Genomic DNA, 21,991 nt, shown 5'->3' with positions numbered 1-21,991 from the left:
TTTCTTGGCGTCTGTGGGCCGAATGCCATCCGCCGCGATCTTTCTCCCCAAAAACTCCACTTCTGTTGCCATGAAGACGCATTTCGACCTCTTCAACTGCAGCCCTACACGATCCAGTCGCTGGAGGACCTCCTCCAGGTTTTGTAGGTGCTCGACGGTGTCCCGACCCGTGGCCAATATGTCGTCCTGAAAGACCACCGTGCGTGGTACCGACTTGAGTAGGCTCTCCATGTTTCTCTGGAAGATCGCTGCAGCCGACCGAATTCCAAACAGGCATCTGTTGGAGACGAACAGTCCCTTGTGCGTGTTGATGCAGGTGAGGCCCTTCGAAGACTCCTCCAGCTCCTGTGTCATGTAGGCCGAAGTCAGGTCGAGCTTGGTGAACGTCTTGTCTCCTGCCAGCGTCGCAAATAGGTCGCCTGCCTTAGGTAGCGGGTATTGGTCCTGTAGCGAGAAACGATTAATAGTTACTTTATAATCGCCGCAAATCCTGACCGTGCCATCACTTTTGAGTACTGGAACAATCGGGCTGGCCCACTCGCTGAATTCCACTGGGGAGATGATGCCCTCGCATTGCAGCCTGTACAGCTCGATTTCCACTCTCTCCCTCATCATGTGAGGTACCACTCGCGCCTTGTGGTGAATGGGTCGTGCCTCTGGGACCAAGTGGATCCACACCTTCACCCCGGAAAAGTTTCCAATGCCTGGCTCAAAAAGGGAAGGAAATTTGTTCAGAACCTGGGTACATGAGGCCTCATCAACATGTGATAGCGCTCGGATGTCATCCCAGTTCCAGCGGATTTTGCCCAGCCAGCTCCTTCCAAGCAGTGTGGGGCCACCGCCCGGGACAATCCAGAGTGGCAGTTCGTGCACCGTGCCCTCGTAGGTGACCTTGACCATGGCGCTGCCCAGGACAGTGATAAGCTCTTTGGTGTACGTTCTCAGTTTCGTGTGGATGGGGCTCAGTGCTGGTCTGAGTGCCTTTTGGCACCACAGTCTCTCAAACATCTTTTTACTCATAATGGATTGGCTAGCGCCAGTGTCCAGTTCCATGGCTACGGGTAAGCCATTCAATTTTACATTTCGCATTATAGGTGGACATTTCGTCAGAAATGTGTGCAGCCCGTGTACTTCAGCATCTGCCTCCTCTCTCTGAGGCTCGAAATTGCTTTGATCCACCATGGAACGATCTTCCTCTGCCACGTGGTGGTTAGCAGGTTTTGCAGAGCTTGCAGCTCATCTGCAAGCTCGTTGGAGGTGCCCCATTATTCCACAGCTCTTGCAAACATACCCTTTGAAGCAGCATGAATAGGCTGAATGGATGCCTCCACAACGCCAACAAGGTGTGAATTGCCTTGCATTCATCCTTTGTTGGGGACTCTGAGTTATCTGGGTCACCTGAGGCCTGCTGGCAGTTGCAGACTCGAGGTTTCTGCCCTGTACATTTCTGCTCGCAAACACATTTCCAGTTAATTTATGAACATTGCTAGCACTTGTGTGCTGAGAGATTTGTTTGGTGCTATCACTGGTGGACATAAACGCCTGTGCTATCGCAATGGCCTTACTGAGGGTCGGTGCCTCGACAGTTAAAAGTTTTCGTAGGATGGTCTCGTGGCCAATGCCCAGTAAAAAAAAGTCTCTGAGTATTTTCTCCAGGTAGCCATCAAACTCACATTGTCCTGCAAGTCGCCTTAGCTCGGCGACGTAGCTCGCCACTTCCTGACCTTCAGATCGCTGGCACATGTTGAACCGATACCTCGCCATCAGCATGCTCTCCCTCGAGTTAAGCTGCTCCCAAACCAGTGTACACAGGTTATCTGTGGGTTTCACCGGAGCCAGAAGATTCTTCATGAGGCTGTAGGTCGGTGCCCCGCAGACCGTGAGGAGGACCGCTCTCCTTTTTGCAGCGCTTCTTTCTCCGTCCAGCTCGTTGGTCGCAAAGTACTGGTCTAGCCGTTCGACACAGGCTTCCCAGTCCTCACCCTCCGAGAACTTCTCCAGGATGCCCACAGTTTGCTGCATCTTAGCGTTGGATTCGTATACTCGTTGCCAGTTATTGTGTTCCAAACACAGATGAGGCTGCACACAGGAAGGTTAAAGTAACAGTGACCTCAGTCTTTAATAAAACACTCCATAGTGAGGAACAGGCCTAGGAGCCGGCTTATATACAGTGCTCCCAAGGGATGCTAGGATCCCTTGGGACTTCAGGGGATGCGCTCGCTGGTGGCGGAACATGGGAGTGCATACTTTACAGATACACAACCGCCTTCTCCTGTTCCTGTGTAACAGGCTCGAGGGTCTGAATGGGCCGAATCCCATGATGGCCGTCTCCTTATCCCTCGGGCAGTACTGATGGAACGTCACACTGTCGGAGGGGCAATACTGAGGGAGCGCCAGACTGTCCCACGGGCAGTACTAATTGAAAGCCGCAATGTCGGTCAGGCAGTACTGAGGGAGCGCCGCACTGTCAGAGGGGCAGTACTGAGGGAGCGCCGCACTGTAGGAAGGGCAGTACTGATGGAACGCTGCACTGTCGGAGGGGCAGTACTGATGGAACGCTGCACTGTCGGAGGGGCAGTACTGATGGAGCGCTGCACGGTCGGAGGGGCAGTACTGAGGGAGTGCCGCACTGTCGGAGGGGCAATACTGAGGGAGTGCTGCACTGTCGGAAGGGCAGTACTGAGGGAGCGCCGCACTGTCGGAGGGGCGGTACTGATGGAACGCCGCACTGTCGGAGGGGCAGTACTAAATGAGACTCCACATCTGATCTCTCAGTTGGAATGTAAAATCCTACAACTCTATTGGAAGAGGAGCAGGGGAGATCTCCCCGGTGTCCTGGGGCGAAAATTGATTCCTCAACCAATATCATTAAAAAGCAGATTATGTAGTGACTATCTCATTGCTGTTCAAGTCTATGGCCCCTTGTTCTGGACTTCCCTGACCAGAGGAAATAGTTTCTGTCTACCCTATCAAATCCTTTAAATACCTCGATTAGATCAGCCCATAATCTTCAATACCTGTGGGAATACAAACCTAGTCAGCGCAACCTGTCCTCCTAATTTAACCCTTTTAGGCACGGTATCATTCTGGTGAATCTGTGCTACACCCGCTCCAAGACCAATATATCCTCCCTGAGGGATTATTGTTGAGAGATTATCAGTTAGGAATGTAAATGGTATGTTGGCCTTTATTGTAGCGGGGGTTAGCATACAAGAGTGTGAAAATCTTGCTGCAATTGTACTGGACCTTGGTGAGACCACACCTGGAGTACTGAGCACAGTTTTGGTCTCCTTAACTGAGGAAGGATATACTTGCTTTAGAGGTGGTGCAACGAAGGCTATGAGGAGACATTGGGTATATTGGACCCGTACTCTCTGGAGTTTAGAGGAATGAGAGGTGATCTCATTGAAACATGTAAGATTATGAAGGGGATTGACAGAGTAGATGCTGAGATATAATTTCTACCTAGCTGGAGAGTCTAGAACCAGGGGACACAGAGTCGGCCATTTAGGACTGAGATGAGGAGGAATTTCGTCACTCAGAGGGTGGTGAATCTTTGGAATTCTGTACCCCAGAAAGCTGTGGATGATGAGTCATTTGAGTATATTCAAGGCTGAGATCGATAGATTTTTGGACTCGAGTAGACTCGAGGGATCCGGGGATCGGGCGGAAGGGTGGAGTTGAGGTAGAATATCAGGCACATCCTATTGAATGGCGGGGCAGACTCAAGTGGCCGTATGGCCTACTCCTGCTCTTATTTCCTATAAGAGACACCAGTCAGTGTAAAGATATCTCCCTGAGAGAGCGGGGACTGAGAGACACCGGTCAGTGTACAGATATCTTCCTGAGGGAGAGGGGACTGAGAGACATCAGTCAGTGTACAGATATCTCTGTCGGAGGGGCAGTACTGAGGGAGCGCTGCACTGTCCGAGGGGCAGTACTGAGGGAGTGCCCCACTATCGGAGGGGCAGCACTGAGGGAGTGCTGCACTGTTGGAGGGACAGTACTGAGGGAGTGCTGCACTGTCGGAGGGGCGGTATTGAGGGAGTGTCGCACTGTTGGAGGGGCTGTACTGAGGGAGTACCACACTGTTGGAGGGGCAGTACTGAGGGAGTGCTGCACTGTCGGAGGGGCAGTACTGAGGGAGTGCTGCACTGTTGGAGGGGCAGTACTGAGGGAGTGCTGCACTGTTGGAGGTGCCGTCTCAATGAGACATTCAACCGAGAGCTCCATCTGCCCTCTCAGGTGGAAGTAAAAGATCCCACGGCCAGTATTTCGAAGAAGAACAGAGATGGAATTCTAGCCGGTGTGTTCGGGCCATTATTTATCCATCAAATCAACATCAGCTTATTTCGGTCATTATCACATTGCCGTTTGTGGGAGCTTGATGTGTGCAAGTTGACAGGCGCGTTTCCTGCAGTGACCACACTTTGAAAAAACAACTTTATTGGCTGTGTGTTGCTTTGGGACGTCCTGAGTTGGTGAAAGATGCTATAGAAATGCAAGTCTCTTTTCTTTTAGAATTCAATACATCTGGAAGGGTCACACAGTATTCACATCCCAGAAACAGGCCATTCAGCCCAACAGGTCCCTGCGCTGTCTATGCTCCACACAAGCCTCCTCCCACCCCTCTTCATCTCACCCCCTCACCATATCCTTCTATTCCCTTCTCCCTCATGTGTTTATCCAGCTTACCCTTAAATCCATCGATACTATTCACCTCAACCGTTCCCTGTGGTAGCAAGTTCCGCATTCTCACCACTCTCTGGGTAAAGAAGTTTCTCCTGAATTCCCCATTAGATTTCTTGGTGACTATCTTATATTGACGGCCTCTAGTTATGCTCTTCCCCACAAGTGGAAACATTCTCTCTGTATCCACTCTATCAAAACCTTTCATTATTTTAAAGACTTCTATTAAGTCACCTTTCAGCCGTTTTTCTAGAGAAAAGAACTCCAGCCTATTCAGCCTTTCCCGATAGCAATGCCTGAATTCTGTCTCGCCCGGAGCAAGCTGGGATGTGGGACTAAATCGGACAGATCTTCCAGCAGAGGCTCAGGGGGCTGAACGGCCTCCTGCTGTGTTGTAACGGGCCACCGGTTTCACAAGCCTCTGGCGAGAAGCCAAGTTGGTTGAGAGGCCAATCACTTCCTGGCTGTGCTACAGATGAGTGGGCTGATGAGCGCATGGGCTAATTGTAACACATTGTGTGGCTCAGGAAGGGGAAGGAGTCAGAGAGAGAGGAGAGTCTCACTTCTCACTGACTGGGAAAGTCATTACGGAGATCGCGAAGGTGTAATCCTGCTACAACTCTCCCCACAGCCTCCTCTCTCTGGAGAGAGTCTGGAGCGTTGAGTGTGTGGACAGGGGCTGTCATTCTCTCGCTCTCTCTCGCTCTGTCCCCCCCCCGCCCCATCTCCCTCGACTCGACGGGACGCCTGATGGACGGACTACTCCCAGCCCTGCTCTGTCTGCTAGCCGGTAAGTCCAAAGTCTTTCCTTGGGGGAAAAATTAAAAAAGCAAATTATTATTTAAATGGAGAGAGTTTACAGAATGCTGAGGTACAGAGAGACCTGGGGATCCTTGTACATGAAACACAAAAAGTTAGTCTGCAGGTACAGCAAGTGATCAGGAAGGCAAATGGGATGTTGGTCTTTATTGCAAGGGGAATAGAGTATAATAGCAGAGAAGTCCTGCAACAACTGTACAGGGTATTGGTGAGGCCACACCTGGAGTACTGCGTACAGTTTTGGTCTCCGTATTTAAGGAAGGATATACTTACATTGGAGGCAGTTCAGAGAAGGTTCACAAGGTTGATTCCGGAGATGAAGAGGTTGCCTTATGAAGAAAGGTTTGGAAGGTGTACTTATTGGAGTTTAGATGAATGAGAGGTGATCTTATTGAAACATGTAAGATTCTGAGGGGGCTCGACAGGATGGATGCAGAGAGGATATTTCCCCTCTGGGGGAATCTAGAACTAGGGGGCATAGTTTCAGAATAAGGGGTCACCCATTTAAGACGAAAATGAGGACGAATTTCTTCTCTTAGAGGGTCGTGAATCTTTGGAATTCTCTGCCCCAGAGAGCTGTGAAGGCTGGGTCATTGAATATATATAGACAGATTTTTAATGATAGGTTCAGTCAAGGATTATGGGGAGCGGGTAGGGAAGTGGAGTTGAGGCCAAGATCAGATCAGCCATGATCTTATTAAATGGTGGACCAGGCTCAAGGGGCCGAATGGCCTCCTCCTACTCCTATTTCTGTGTCCTTATGCTCTCACAGCAATGTGACAGTGACCCAGATTATCTGCTTTTCTAGTGATATTGATTGATGGATAAATATTGCCCCCAGGACACCGGGGAGAACAACCCCAGCCCCCCCGCCCTCCCACCCTTCCTGCTCTTCTTCCAATAGTGGTCGTAGGATCTTTTACGTCACAACTGAGAGGGCAGACGGGGCCTCGGTTTAATGCCTTGTCTGAAATACGGCACCTCAGACAGTGCAGCGGAAGCTCCCTCAGTACTGCCCCTCCCACAGTGCGGTGCTCCCTCAGCACTACCACTCCTGTCATGTATTCAACTGTCATTATAACCCATGTATAAACTGATCTAAGTTGTACACCATGAGAACACTGACCACTAGGTGGTGAACTTGTGGGAGACACTCCTAACATGGACTCTCAGGTATAAAAGGGGAAGCTCCACCCACCTTCTTCACTTTAGTGCTGGTTAATAAAGGTTACTGGTCACGAGGTCCATACTTCTCTCAAGTATGGACCTCGTGTGCATTTGTACTGTATAGTAAGGACATATTATTGGCGACGAGAAACTGGGATTTAAACCACGCAAGCATGGCCACTAGCAGCACAGACAAGAGGTACTGTGTTGGTGATGATTGGGACGATTTTATTGAGAGACTACAGCAAAGTTGCGTCACCAAGGAATGGTTGGGACAGGATTCGGCCGTCAAACGCAGGGCTCATCTCCTGACGGTTTGTGGATCCAGGACATACTCCCTGATGAAGGACCTTTTAGCGCCAGAGAAGCCGGCGGACAAGACTTTTGAAGAGCTCAGTAAGTTGATCGGGGAACACTTTAAACCGGCGAGCAGCAGCACATGGCAAGACACTGGTTTTACATGCACCGGCGGCGAGCAGGGCAAAGCGTTCCAGACTTCGTGGCAGACCTCCAGCGACTGGCGAGCCTATGTAAGTTCCCAGATGCATGCAGAGCGGAAATGCTGCGAGACTTTTTTATTGAGGGCATCGGGCACGCTGGGGTTTTCAGGAAACTGATTGAGACCAAAGACTTGACCCTGGAAACGGCGGCTTTGATGGCCTAGACATTTATCTCAGGGGAGGAAGAGACCAGAATGATGTTTGACAAAAATCTTGGTTTAAATGCAGCAAATGGACAGGGAGTCAAAATTGTTAACGTGGCACACAGTTCTCCAGGCAGACAAGGGCAATCGGACATGCCCGAGCATGTAGTCGAACCCAAAGTGGGAATTCAACAGAGACAATGGCTAGCTGAACGGCAATTCATGCCATCGCAAGAGACAATGCGGCCAGTTATGGGGCCATCAACACCTGTCAATGGTGCGCTTAAGGACAGTTACAGAGACGGTCAGAGACGATCGACTGATAATGGACCTTTTGTTTCCAACAACGGCTCACGTTGGAGGTGAGGAGGCAAACACACAGCCAGAGCTTGCGGTCACTTGGCGCGTATGTGCAGGAAGCCTGTAGCCAGGTTGATGTCCGAGGAGGACGGGCCTGATGTGGACCCTACGAGACCAAATGGTCACTGAGGGAAATCGCTGGAAGCTGAAGTTCAACGAGTTCATGTGGAGCACATATACAGTTCATACACCAGGACGCCACCGATAATGATGAAAGTGCTCCTCAATGGCATCCCAGTATCAATGGAGCTAGACACGGACGCCAGCCAGTCCCTGATGGGTATCAAACAGTTCGACAAGTTGTGGGCGTCCATGGCCAGGAGGCCAAAATTATTGCCAATTGACGCACAGCTACGGACATATACAAAGGAGATCATTCCGGTGCTCGGCAGCGCCACGGTAGTCATGACCCACTAACATTCGGAGATCAGGTTGCCACTCTGGATTGTCCCGGGGGACGATCCCGCACTGCTGGGGAGGAGTTGGCTTGCTGTCATGAACTGGAAATGGGATGATGTCAATGCAATTTCTTCTGTGGAGCGAATACCATGCTCACAGGTCCTGGACAAATTTGATTCACTATTTCAACCCGGTATTGGCACTTTCATGAGGACCAAGGTAGTGATTTACATAAACCCGGACGCCAGGCCAGTACACCACAAGGCCAGAGCGGTGCCGTACGTGATGCGGGAAAAGATAGAAGGCGAATTGGACCGCCTGCTGAGGGAAGGCATCATCTCGCCAGTCGAATTCAGTGACTGGGCGAGCCCGGTGCTCAAGGCGGATGGGTCCGTCAGGATATGTGGTGATTACAAGGCCACCATCAATCGGGTGTCACTCCAAGACCAGTACCTGCTACCGAGAGCGGAGGACCTCTTTGCAACGCTATCTGGTGGCAAACTTTTTTCAAAATTGGACCTGACCTCAGCTTACATGACCCAGGAGCTGGCGAGTGAGTCGAAGAAGCTGACCACCATCACGACACACAAGGGGTTGTTTGAGTACAACAGATGTTCGGGATTCGCTCGGCCGCTGCGATCTTCCAACGAAACATGGAAGGTCTCCTCAAGTTGATTGCAAGGACGGTGTTTTTTTCAAGACGACATCCTCATCACGGGTTGCGATACTGAAGAACACCTCCACAACCTGGAGGAGGTGCTACGCAGACTGGACCGGGTAGGTCTGCGACTGAAAAAGACGAAATGCGTCTTCCTAGCTCCAGAGATAGAATTCCTGGGGATGAGGGTGGCAGCAGACGGGATCAGACCTACTACGTCCAAGACGGAAGCAATCCAGAGAGCACCCAGACCCCATAACACGACGGAGCTGCGTTCGTTCCTGGGGCTCCTGAACTATTTTGGTAACTTTCTTCCCAAATTGAGCTCACTGTTCGAGCCACTATACGTGCCCTGACCACAATCGCTCACAGGGGTTCCACCTGCAGAGCTGCTAACGAAAAGGATGCTCAAAACCAGGTTATCCCTTATTCATACCACCATGAAAGAAGTTGTTGAGAGCAGGCGCCAGTCACAATGTGACTACCATGACGGGAATGCGAGGGCGCGATGTATTGATATCAATGACCCTGTTTTTGTCCTCAACTACGCTGCAGGGCCCAAATGGCTCACAGGCACTGTGATTGCCAAAGAGGGGAATAGGATTCTGGTAGTTAAACTTACCAATGGACAAATCTGCTGCAAACACGTGGATCAAACAAAAAGGAGGTTCAGCAACCCCATAGAAGAAGCAGAGGAAGAACACGACGTAGAGTTCACTCCACCATCGGTGACAGAACACCGGAACCAAGTGGAGGAGAGCCCAGTCACTGTGGGCAGTCCGGACAGGCCTGAGGCACCGCAAACAGCAGACACTCAGGCCAGCGCCCCACAACCGGAGCCCCAACTCAGGCACTCTACAAGGGAGCATAAACCACCAGAGAGACTCAACCTGTGATCCCAATAAGACTTTGCGGGGGAAGGTGATGTCATGTGTTCAACAGTCATTGTAACCCATGTATAAACTGACCTAAGTTGTACACCGTGAGAACACTGACCACTAGGTGGTAAACTTGTGAGAGACATTCCTAACCTGGACTCTCAGGTATAAAAGGGGAAGCTCCACCCATCTTCTTCACTTTAGTGCTGGCTAATAAAGGTTACTGGTCGCAGAGTGACCTTCTCTCAAGTATGGGCCTCGTGTGCATTTGTACTGTATATAGTAAGGACATATTACCTCCAACAGTGCAGCACTCCCTCAGTACTGTCCCTCCGACAGTGCAGCACTCCCTCAGTACTGCCCCTCCGACAGTGCAGCACTCCCTCAGTACTGTCCCTCCGACAGTGCAGCACTCCCTCAGTACTGACCCTCTGACAGTGCGGCACTCCCTCAGTACTGCCCCTCCGACAGTGCGGCACTCCCTCAGTACTGCCCCTCCGACAGTGCAGCGCTCCCTCAGTACTGTCCCTCCGACAGTGCAGCACTCCCTCAGTACTGTCCCTCCGACAGTGCAAAGCTCTCTCAGTACTGCCCCTCCAACAGTGCAGCACTCCCTCAATACTGCCCCACCGACAGTGCGGCGCTCCCTCAGTACTGCCCCTCCAACAGTGTGGCACTCCCTCAGTACTAATCCTCTAACAGTGCAGCACTCCCTCAGTATTGCCCCTCCAATACTGCAGCCCTCCCTCAGTACTGCCCCTCCGACAGTGCAGCACTCCCTCAGTACTGACCCTTCGACAGTGCAGCACTCCCTCAATCCTCTCTCCTCCTGCTCAACAGGCTTGAGGGGCTGAACGGCCTCCTCCTGTTCCTTTTCCCTTCCTGTATGTTGGATCGCACAATTTCGACCTCCATATTACTAGCGTGTATTTATGCCAATCAAATTTCTCAGCCGATGTCTCTTTGGTGGTAACTGTCCCAGGAACCCCACCCCTCGACTATTTAACCATGGGGCTAGCACACACACAAACACACACGCACACACATCCTGCACACACGCATGCACACACACACGCACACACACACGCACACACACACTCACACTCACACACACACTCACACTCACACAGCCTGTACACACACACACATACTCACACAGCCTGTACACACACACACATACTCACACACACACACGCACATACACACACACATACACAGCCTGCAAACACACACGCACACTCACTCACACACGCGCACACACACACACAGCCTGTACACACACACTCCTCCACACACTCTCACACACACATCTCACACACACACTCTCACGCATGCACACACACTCTCACACACACACACAGCCTGTACACACACACTCACACACACACAGCCTGTACACACAAACGCACACACTCACACATACGCACATACTCACACACACACACACACACACAGCCTGTACACACCCACTCACACAAACACACACACACACACACACAGCCTGTACACACACACTTACACACTCACTCACACTCTCACACACACACACACACATTCACACATACACACAGCCTGTACACACACACACTCCCCCACACACTCTCACACACACATCTCACACACACACTCTCACGCATGCACACACACTCTCACGCACGCACACACGCACACACACACTCTCACACACACACAGCCTGTACAACACACTCACACACACACAGCCTGTACACACAAACGCACACACTCACACCCACTCACACAAACACACACACACACACACACACACACACAGCCTGTACACACACACTTACACACTCACTCACACTCTCACACATACACACACACATTCACACACACACACAGCCTGTACACACACACACTCCTCCACACACTCTCACACACACATCTCACACACACACTCTCACGCATGCACACACACTCTCACGCACGCACACACACACACACACACACTCTCACACACACACAGCCTGGACACACACACTCACACACACACAGCCTGTACACACAAACGCACACACTCACACACATGCACACACTCACACACACACACACACACACAGCCTGTACACACCCACTCACACAAACGCACACACACACAGCCTGTACACACACACTTACACACTCACTCACACTCTCACACACACTTACACATTCACACAAACACACACTCACACACACACCGCCTGTACACACACTCACATACACACACACACAAACACACACACCCCGCCTGTACACACACTCACACACACACTTACACACACATTCTGAACACACACGCGCACACAATCACGCACACTCACACTCTCACACACATACAGCCTGTACACACACACTCACAAGCACTCACACATATACACTTACACACTCACACAAACACACGCACACACAGCCTGCACACACGCATGCACACACACAAGCACACACACATGCACACACACACGTACACACACACACACACACACACGTGCACACATGCACTCACACACACACACACACAGCCTGTACACACTCACACACACGCACTCACACACACACACACACAGCCTGTACACACTCACACACACGCGCGCACATACACATTCACACACACACACACACAACCTGTACACACACACTCTCTCACGTACACACACACACTCTCATGCACGCACACACTCACACACACACACACACACACACACAGCCTGTACACACCCACTCACACAAACACACACATTCAGACTCACACTCTCGCACACACACAGCCTGTACACACACTTACACACTCACTCACACACTCACACTCTCAAACGCACTCACACACACATACACTTACACATTCACACAAACACACACACCGCCTGTACACACACTCACACACACAGTCTGCACACACACACTCACACATGCGCATACACTTACGCACAATCACACACACATACACTTACACACTCACACAAACACACGCACTCACACACACCCCGCCTGTACACACACACTCACACGTGCGCACACACTCACGCACACACTCATGCATACACACACACACACACACTCACACAGTCTGTACACACACACTCACATACGCGCACACTCACACACACACTCACTCACTCACACTCACACACACACACTCTCTCACGCACACAAACGCTCTCACGCACGCACACACTCTCACGCATGCACACACATACACGCTCAGACACACACACACACACACACACACTCTCACATACACACACACACACATTAACACACACACACACTCACACATTAACACACACACATATTTACACACTCACTCACTCTCACACACACACACACGTACACACCCATACTCACACACTCTCACACACACGCATTCTCACACATACACACTCACACACACACACTCACACATTCACACACACATTCACACAAACACACTGCCTGTACACACATGCTCACACACGCACTCACACACACACACACGCACGCTCACTCGCTTGCTCACATACACCTCACTCACTCACTCACTCACAGCCTGTACACGAGTGCCACTTTCCCAGCTGGCTGTGGGTCAGCCAGCAGGTTCCATCCCCTCTCCCATTCTATCAGGGACTGTCCTCATTCTGTACCCGGGGTATGTGCTGGGTTTTTACGTTCTGTCTCAAGGCTGGGCTTTGCTCTCAGCTCCTGCCCCGGGTTAAACATTGGAGGATGATTTTTTAATTATGGTTTGTTCACGTGATGTGGGCATCACTAGCAAGGCTGGCATTTATTGCCCATCCCATAATTGCCCCTTGGGAAGTTGGTGTAAAGCCGCCTTTTTATAAGAAATAGGAGCAGGAGTCGGCCATTTGGCCCCTCGAGCCTGCTCTGCCATTCAATAAGATCACGGCTGATCTGATCATGGACTCAGCTCCACTTCCCCGCCCGCACCCCATAACCCTTTACTCCCTTATCGCTCAAAAATCTGTCTATCTCCACCTTAAATATATTCAGTGACCCAGCCTCCACAGCTCTCTGGGGCAGAGAATGCCACAGATTCATAACCCTCTGAGAGAAGAAATTCCTCCTCATCTCAGGTTTAAATGGGCGGCCCCTTATTCTGAAACTATGTCCCCTAGTGCTAGATTCCCCCACGAGGGGAAACACCCTCTCTGCACCTACCCTGTCGAGCCCCCTGAGAATCTTACACATTTCAATAAGATCACCTCTGAATCTTCTAACTCCAGTGAGTACAGGCCCAACCTGCTCAACCTTTCCTCATAAGAAAACCACTCATCTCCGGAATCAACCTCGTGAACATTCTCTGAACTGTCTCCAATGCAAGTATTTCCTTCCTTAAATAAGGAGACTAAAACTACTGTTTCAGAGGGCAGTTAAGAGTCAAGCATATTGCTGTGGGTCTGGAGTCACATATAGGCCAGACTGGGTAAGGACAGCAGATTTCCTTCCCTAAAGGACACAGTGAACCAGATGGGTTTTTACCACAATTCAGTAGTTTCATGGTCACCATAACTAACACGAGCTTTTTATTCCAAATTATTTAATTCATGGAATTTTAATTCCCCAGCTGTCCTGAGGGGATTTGAACTCACGTCTCCGGATCATTAGTCCAGGCCTCGGGGTTACTGGTCCAGTAACATATCCACTGTGCTACCGTATCTACAATCATAATGTTTGACAGGTGCAGGAGGCCAGCTCCCTGCTTCAGTGCAAACTGCTCGAAGGTCTGTGTGTGTGTCTTTCTGAATCTGTGAGTGAGTGTGTGAGAGTGAGTGTGTGATTGTGTGAGAGTGAGTGAGTGTATGCGAGTGAGTGTGAGAGTGAGTGTGTGAGAGTGAGTGAGTGCGTAAGAGTGAGTGTGTGAGAGTGAGTGAGTGCATGCGAGTAAGTATGTGAGAGAGTGTGAGTGTATGCGAGTAAATGTGTGAGTGTATGCGAGTGAGTGAGTGTATGCAAGTGAGTGAGTGTGTGAGAGTGAGTGAGTGTGTGTGAGAGTGAGTGATTGTATGCGAGTGAGTGTGTGAGTGTATGCGAGTGAATGTGAGAGTGAGTGTGTGTGTGAGTGAGAGTGTGAGTGAGAGTGTATGTGTGTGAGTGAGAGAGAGCGTTTAGGTGTGAGAGTGAGCGTGTGTGAGTGTGTGAGAGTGAGCGTGTGAGTGAGTGAGAGTGTGAGTGTGTGAGAGTGTAAGAATGAGCGTATGTGAGTGAGTGACAGAGCGTGTGTGAGAGCATGTGTATGAGATTGAGTGTGTGAGAGTGTGTATGTGTGTGTGAGTGTGTGTGTGAGTGTGAGTGAGAGAGTGTGTGAGAGAGTGAGTGTGTGAGAGATGGATGTGTGTGTGAGAGTGTGTATGTGTTTATGTGTGAGAGAGCGTGTGTGAGTGAGCGTGTGCGTGTGTGAGAATGAGTGAATGTGAGTGAGTGTGTGTGAGTGTGTGTGAATGATTGTGTGTGAGTGTGTGTGAACGAGTGTGTGTATGCTTTTTTAATATTCGTTTCTGGGATGTGGGTGTCGCTGGCAAGGCCGGCATTTATTGCTCATCCTTAATTGCCCCTTGAGAAGGTGGTGGTGAGCCGCCTTCTTGAACCGCTGCAGTCCGTGTGGTGAAGGTGCTCCCACAGTGCTGTCAGGGAGGGAGTTCCAGGATTTTGACCCAGCGACGATGAAGGAACGGCCGATATATTTCCAAGTCAGGATGGTGTGTGACTCGGAGGGGAACTGTCATGTATCTCACACTACTGTATATAACTGTATCTTACCATGCTATACATGACTGTAACTAGATAGGACCTGTAAGCATACTTTACCACCAGGGGTGCACTTGCAGGAGACACTGCATACCTGTCCCACACAGGTATATAAAGGCAGGTCTCAGGCAAGTGAGGCACTCGAGAGCTGTGAAATAAAGGTGCAGGTCCAGAGTGACCTTGACTTCAGCATGTGCCTCATGTAAGTCTGTACTGCAGGGTCAGGATTTTACAGTGGCGACGAGTTACGGGATCACAGAATCCACAGAATGGTTACCAATGGCTCAGATGAAAAATACAATGCTGGAGACAATTGGAGGACTTTATAGAAAGGCTCCAGCAAAGCTTTGTAACCAAAGACTGGCTGGGCAACGATAAGGCAGACAAGAGAAGAGCCCATCTCTTGACCAGCTGTGGCTCGAAAACATACGCCTTAATGGAGGACCTGCTGGCACCCGACAAACCAGCAAGCAAGTCATTTGAGCACACTGGTGAGAGACTGCCCGAAGCCAGCGAGCAGCCTACACATGGCCAGACATAGGTTCTACAACTACAGACGCTGTGTGGGCCAGAGCATACCCGACTTTGTGGCGGAACTTCGGAGGCTGGCTAGTTTATGTGAGTTCGCCGATGAACTAAGGAGAGAAATACTGAGAGACTTTTTTATTGAAGGAATAGGCCACGCAGGCATATTCCGAAAGCTTATAGAGACCAAGAACTTGACCCTAGAGGCAGCAGCACTGGTCACACAGACATTCTTGGCAGGAGAAGAAGAAACGAGGTTGATCTATACTGCGGGTATGACAACTAACGAAACATCGGAACAAGGGGTTCACAGCGTGAAACAAGCCATACCCCCACACACAGACAAAGGCAGGAGAGCAGGCCTTCAACAGCAGGCAGTGGCACCAGAAGCCATCAAGGGCCACATGAACGGCCGTTCACACCTCATCAACCCACAATACAAGCAATCAACTACAGACTGAGAGAAGCTCAAGAGAGATCAGCCAGACGCAGCTCATCCTTCGGAAACAATGGAAACGTGGGGGAAGGCATTCAACAAGGGGGTGTCGATTTCAGCATGCTGTTTGCAGAAACTGCAACTATCCAGGGCATCTGGCTCGCATGTGCAGAAAAACAGCAGCTCGGCTGGTATACGAATCGGAAGGGTCGGAAAGCGGACCAGAAGACGGTGGGGACAGTGCCCGGGACGTCGAGGTACAGCGGGTCAAGACGATCGATGTCCACTGTTCTTACAACAAGACGCCTCTAATAATGATGAGGGTCCTACTCAACGGGATATCCGTCAACATGGAACTGGACACAGGAGCTAGTCAATCTCTCATGAGCGTTCAACAATTTGAATAGCTGTGGCCGCACAAAAGCAACAGACCAAAACTCACAAGGATCGACACCAAACTAAGGACCTATACCAAAGAAATCATCCCAGTCCTTGGCAGCGCCATGTTCTCAGTCACACACAAAGGGACGGTGAACCGACTTCCCCTGTGGATTGTCTCCGGAGATCTCCCAGCACTGTTGGGGAGAAGCTGGCTGGCAAAACTAAATTGGAAATGGGATGATGTTCACGCCATGTCGTCAGAGGAACGGACCTCCTGCTCAACAGTTCTAAGTCGTTTTGAACATCTCTTTCAGCCAGGTGTGGGCACCTTCAAAGGGGCTAAAGTTAAAATCTACATCACACAGAATGCCAGACCGGTCCATCACAAGGCTCGAGCTGTGCCTAATGTGATGAGGGAAAAGATTGAACACGAACTGGACCGGCTTCTGCGGGAAGGCATTATCTCACCTGTGGAATTTAGCGACTGGGCAAGTCCCATCGTCCCCGTCATGAAGCCTGATGGATCCGTACGAATCTGTGGGGATTACAAGTCTACCATAAACAGAGTCTTCCTACAGGACCAATACCCGCTGCCCAGAGCGGAGGACGTATTTGCCACGTTGGCTGGAGGAAAACTTTTCTCGAAACTAGATCTCACATCTGCGTATATGACGGAAGAACTGACCGAAGAGTCTAAGCTACTCACCACCATCAACACACATCGAGGCCTTTTTATGTACAATCGATGCCCATTCGGCATCAGGTCGGCAGCTGCCATATTCCAGCGCAACATGGGGAGTCTGCTCAAGTCCATCCCGGGGACGGTTGTGTTTCAAGATGACATACTCATCACGGGCAGGGTCACCGACTCCCATCTCCGCAATTTGGAGGAAGTACTAATTGGATTGGATCGGGTAGGCTAAGAGTTAAGAAATCCAAGTGTTTGTTTCTCGCGCCTGAGGTTGAATTTTTGGGCAGAAGGATTGCCGTTGATGGAATCCACCCAACAGAATCCAAAACCGAAGCGATTCGCCTGGCACCCAGGCCCCGGAATGTCTCGGAACTGCGCGCCTTTCTCTGGCTGCTCAATTACTTTGGGAACTTTATGCAGAACCTGAGCACGCTGCTGGAGCCTCTCCACGTGCTACTCAGAAAGGGGTGCGATTGGTTTTGGGGGGACGCCCAAGAACGCGCTTTCAATAAGACACGCAACCTTCTATGTTCCAACAGTGTTTTAGCCTTTTTTGACCCAGGTAAAAAGTTAGTCCTTACGTGTGATGCGTCAGCGTACGGGGTCGGGTGCGTATTACAGCACGTCAATGATGCGGGTAAATTACAACCCATTGCTTATGCCTCCAGGTCACTTCCACGGGCGGAGGGCGGGTACGGTATGGTTGAGAAGGAGGCGCTCGCCTGCGTGTATGGTGTCAAAAAGATGCACCAATACCTTTTCGGGGCCAAGTTTGCGTTAGAAACTCAGTTAGCTTCCAGTGCTTTGCCTCAACAATTTCATGCATGTCTGGGAGGATTAACGAGAGCCTGGTCTTTAAGGTTCGTTTCATCAATAGTTGCGCAGGGGGAACCCCAGTCAACGAATGCGGACGGGATCTGTATGCCAGCAGCAGTCGCGACAGGCAGCTCTGCAGCGTGGGACCTTGGATTCTGAGCATGTCTTGTTTAATGATCTGCACTGCTCGCTCCGCCTGGCCATTGGAGGCCGGTTTGAAAGGTGCCGTCTTAACGTGATTTATGCCGTGGTCAACTATAAAATCTTGAAATTCTATGTTGGTGAAGCACGGACCATTATCACTGACCAATATGTCAGAAATGCCGTGCGTTGCAAACATGGTTGCGAGGCTCTCCACAGTGGTGGAGATGGTGCTCGAGTTTAAAATGGTGCACTCGATCCACTTTGAAAATGCATCGACGACTACAAGGAACATTTTGCCCATGAATGGACCCGCATAGTCTACATGCACCCGTGACCACGGTTTGGTGGGCCAGGGCCAGGGGCTTAGGGGGGCCTCCCTGGGGGCATTACTAAGTTGGGCACAAATGGTGCACCGCCGGACGCAGAGCTCCAAGTCCGTGTGGGATCTGGCTATGGCCTTCATAAGGATGATCGCCGGGTGCTCGCGCTGGAGCTCCCGGACAAACGCATCTCTGCCTCGCAAGGGCCTAACTACTCGGCTGCCCCAGATCAGGCAGTCTGCAAGTAGTGATAGTTCATGCATGCGCCGATGGGAAGGTTTGATCTCCTCGGGGCAGGCATCGCGAGCCTCTCCCCAGTCACCAGTTAAAACACATCTTTTGACTAAGGATAATGTGGGGTCGTTGGTCATCTAGGCTCTGATTTGGCGAGCCGTAATGGGCGAACCTGTGGATTCAAAGGCATTGATTGCCATGACCATCTCACAGTCCTGTTCGTCAGACCCTTCCGTGGTCGCCAGGGGTAGCCTGCTAAGCGCGTCGGCACAGTTGTCTATGCCTGTTCTGTGCCTTGTGTAGTCAGTCGTAAGCCGCCAGCATGAGTGCCCACCGCTGAATGATCGCCGAGGCATTGGCGTTGATTGCCTTGCACTCGGGTAGTAGGGACGTGAGGGGTTTGTGGTCGGTTTCTTACGCAAACTTGGCCCCGAAAAGGTATTGGTGCATCTTTTTGACACCGTACACGCACGCGAGCGCCTCCTTCTCAACCATACCGTACCCGCGCTCCACCCGCGAAAGTGACCTGGAGGCATAAGCAATGGGTTGTAATTTACCCGCATCATTGACGTGCTGTAAAACGCATCCGACCCCGTACGCTGACGCATCACACATAAGGACTAATTTTTTACCTGGGTCAAAAAAGGTTAAAACATTCTTGGAACATAGAAGGTTGTATGCCTTATTGAAGGCGTGTTTTTGGGCGTCCCCCAAAACCAATCGCACCCCTTTCTGAGTAGCACGTGGAGAGGCTCCAGCCGCGTGCTCAGGTTCTGCATAAGGTTCCCAAAGTAATTGAGTAGCCCGAGAAAGGCGCGCAGTTCCGAGACATTCCGGGGGCCTGGGTGCCAGACGAATTGCTTTGGTTTTGGATTCTGTTGGGCGGATTCCATCAGCGTCAATCCTTCTGCCCAAAAATTCCACCTCGGGCGCGAGAAACAGACACTTGGATTTCTTAACTCTTAGGCCTACCCGATCCAATCGACTTAGTGTTTGTGCTAAACTATGGCAGGGGTCCCAAATGGCTTGCAGGGACAGTAACAGGCAAGGAAGGAAACAGGCTACTGGTTGTACAAATGGACAATGGCCAAACCTGCCGGAGGCATGTAGACCAAGTAAAAAGTAGATTAACCAACAACACTGAAGAACCAGAGGCAGACTACAATGTGGAACTCACACCACACCTGGTGGACAGACAGAGGGAACAACCTGAGGAAAGGGCAGTCTCAACAGACAGCCCAGGCAAGATACCAGCAATTACACCGAAAGAAAAACAGGCACCAAGGCAAACAACTGAACCACAACTAAGACGCTCCACGCGAGAGCGTAGACCACCTGAGAGACTGAATCTATAAAGACAATCAGACCTTGGGGGAGGTTGATGTCATGTATCTCACACTATTATACATAACTGTATCTTGCCATGCTATACATGACTGTAACTAGATATGACCTGTAACCACAAGCATACTTTACCACCCGGGGTGCACTTGCAGGAGACACTGCATACCTGTCCCACACAAGTATATAAAGGCAGGTCTCAGGCAAGTGAGGCACTCGAGAGCTGTGAAATAAAGGTGCAGGTCCAGAGTGACCTTGACTTCAGCATGTGCCTCGTGTAAGTCTGTACTGCAGGGTCAGGACTTTACAGGAACGTGGAGGTGGAGGTGTTCCCATGCGCCTGCTGCCCTTGTCCTTCGAGGTGATAGAGGTCGCGGGTTCGGAAGTTGCTGCCAAAGAAGCCTTGGTGAGTTGCTGCAGTGCATCTTGCAGATGGTGCACACTACAGCCACGGTACGCCGGGTAGGAAGACGTGTATGTGTGTGGGTGCATCAGTGAGTGTGTTTAAAGGTAGTTGTGTGTCAGGTCACTAACTGCCTGCCTTGCTCTATCCCCAGGGCTGTTGCCTGGTCACAGTTTTAACCTGGATACGGACAGTCCGATTTCCTTCTCTCAGGACCAGAACTCCCAGTTTGGTCACATGGTGACCCAGTTCCAAAACGGGTAAGTCCGAACCGCAGCTCTCCCACTGAACCCCGACATTCCCCACTGATCCCTGACACTCCCCACTGACCCCTGACACTCCCCACTGACCCCTGACCCTCCCCAGTGACCCTTGACCCTCCTCACTGACCCCTGACCATCCCCACTGACCCCGGACCCTCCTCACTGACCCATGACCCTCCCCACTGACCCCTGACCCTGCTCACTGACCCTCCCCACTGACCTTCCTCACTGACCCCTGACCTTCCTCACTGACACCTGACACTCCCCACTGACCCCGACCCTCCTCACTGATGCCTGACACTCCCCACTGACCCCTGACCCTCCCCACTGACCCCTGACCCTCCTCACTGACCCCTGACCCTCCCCACTGACCTTCCTCACTGACACCTGACACTCCCCACTGACCCCTGACCTTCCTCACTGATGCCTGACCCTCCCCACTGACCACTGACCCTCCCCACTGACACCTGACCCTCCCTAACGACCCTTAACCCTCTGACCCTCACTGACCCCTGACCCACCTCACTGACCCCTGACCTTGCTCACTGACCCCTGACCCTCCTCATTGATACCTGAACCTCCTCATTGACCCCATGACTCTCCTGTTGATCATTGACACTCCTCACTGACCCCTGACCTTCATTCAATGACCCCTCCCTCCTCTCTCACTTAATGACCCTTGACCCTCCTCTCTCACTCAATGACTCTTTGACCCCTCCCTCCTCTCTCACTTAATGACCCTTGACCCTCCTCTCTCATTCAATGACTCTTTGACCCTCTCCGTTGCTTCTGAATTTCCATCAGTAGAGCTGTCTTGTGGCATCCTCCTCACCCCCAAACAGACCACGTTTCAGCCCCATTAATCCCCCAGAAGTTTATGAAGTTCGTGTATCGAAGTCCAGCACTGATGTGTTCAATGGCCTCGGGAGAGGGTGCAGAGGGGATTGACCAGAATGGTACCAGGGATGGGGGACTCCAGTTACATGGGGAGACTGGAGAAGCTGGGGTAGTTCTCCTTAGAGCAGAGACGGTTAAGGGGAGATTTGATCGCGGTGTGCAAAGTCATGAGCGGTTTTGATGGA

General features: G+C 51.2%; 1 protein-coding gene across 1 annotated transcript in view; it reads left to right on the top strand.

Annotated features, from left to right (window-relative positions):
* The first annotated feature begins 5,317 nt into the window (after positions 1–5,317).
* The window catches only part of LOC139248303 (integrin alpha-X-like), a 156,077-nt gene continuing 139,403 nt past the window's right edge, over positions 5,318–21,991 (top strand). The window contains exons 1-2 of the mRNA XM_070872084.1: positions 5,318–5,479; positions 20,801–20,906. Of these exons, the coding sequence (XP_070728185.1) occupies positions 5,440–5,479; positions 20,801–20,906 (146 nt within the window). The 5' untranslated portion in view covers positions 5,318–5,439. The remainder of the gene's footprint in view (positions 5,480–20,800; positions 20,907–21,991) is intronic.

Source organism: Pristiophorus japonicus, unplaced genomic scaffold, assembly GCF_044704955.1.
Source record: "Pristiophorus japonicus isolate sPriJap1 unplaced genomic scaffold, sPriJap1.hap1 HAP1_SCAFFOLD_29, whole genome shotgun sequence".
NCBI classification, from domain to species: Eukaryota; Metazoa; Chordata; class Chondrichthyes; family Pristiophoridae; genus Pristiophorus; species Pristiophorus japonicus.
Note: the sequence above shows the minus strand (reverse complement) of the source record. Positions and strands in the feature narration are given on the sequence as shown.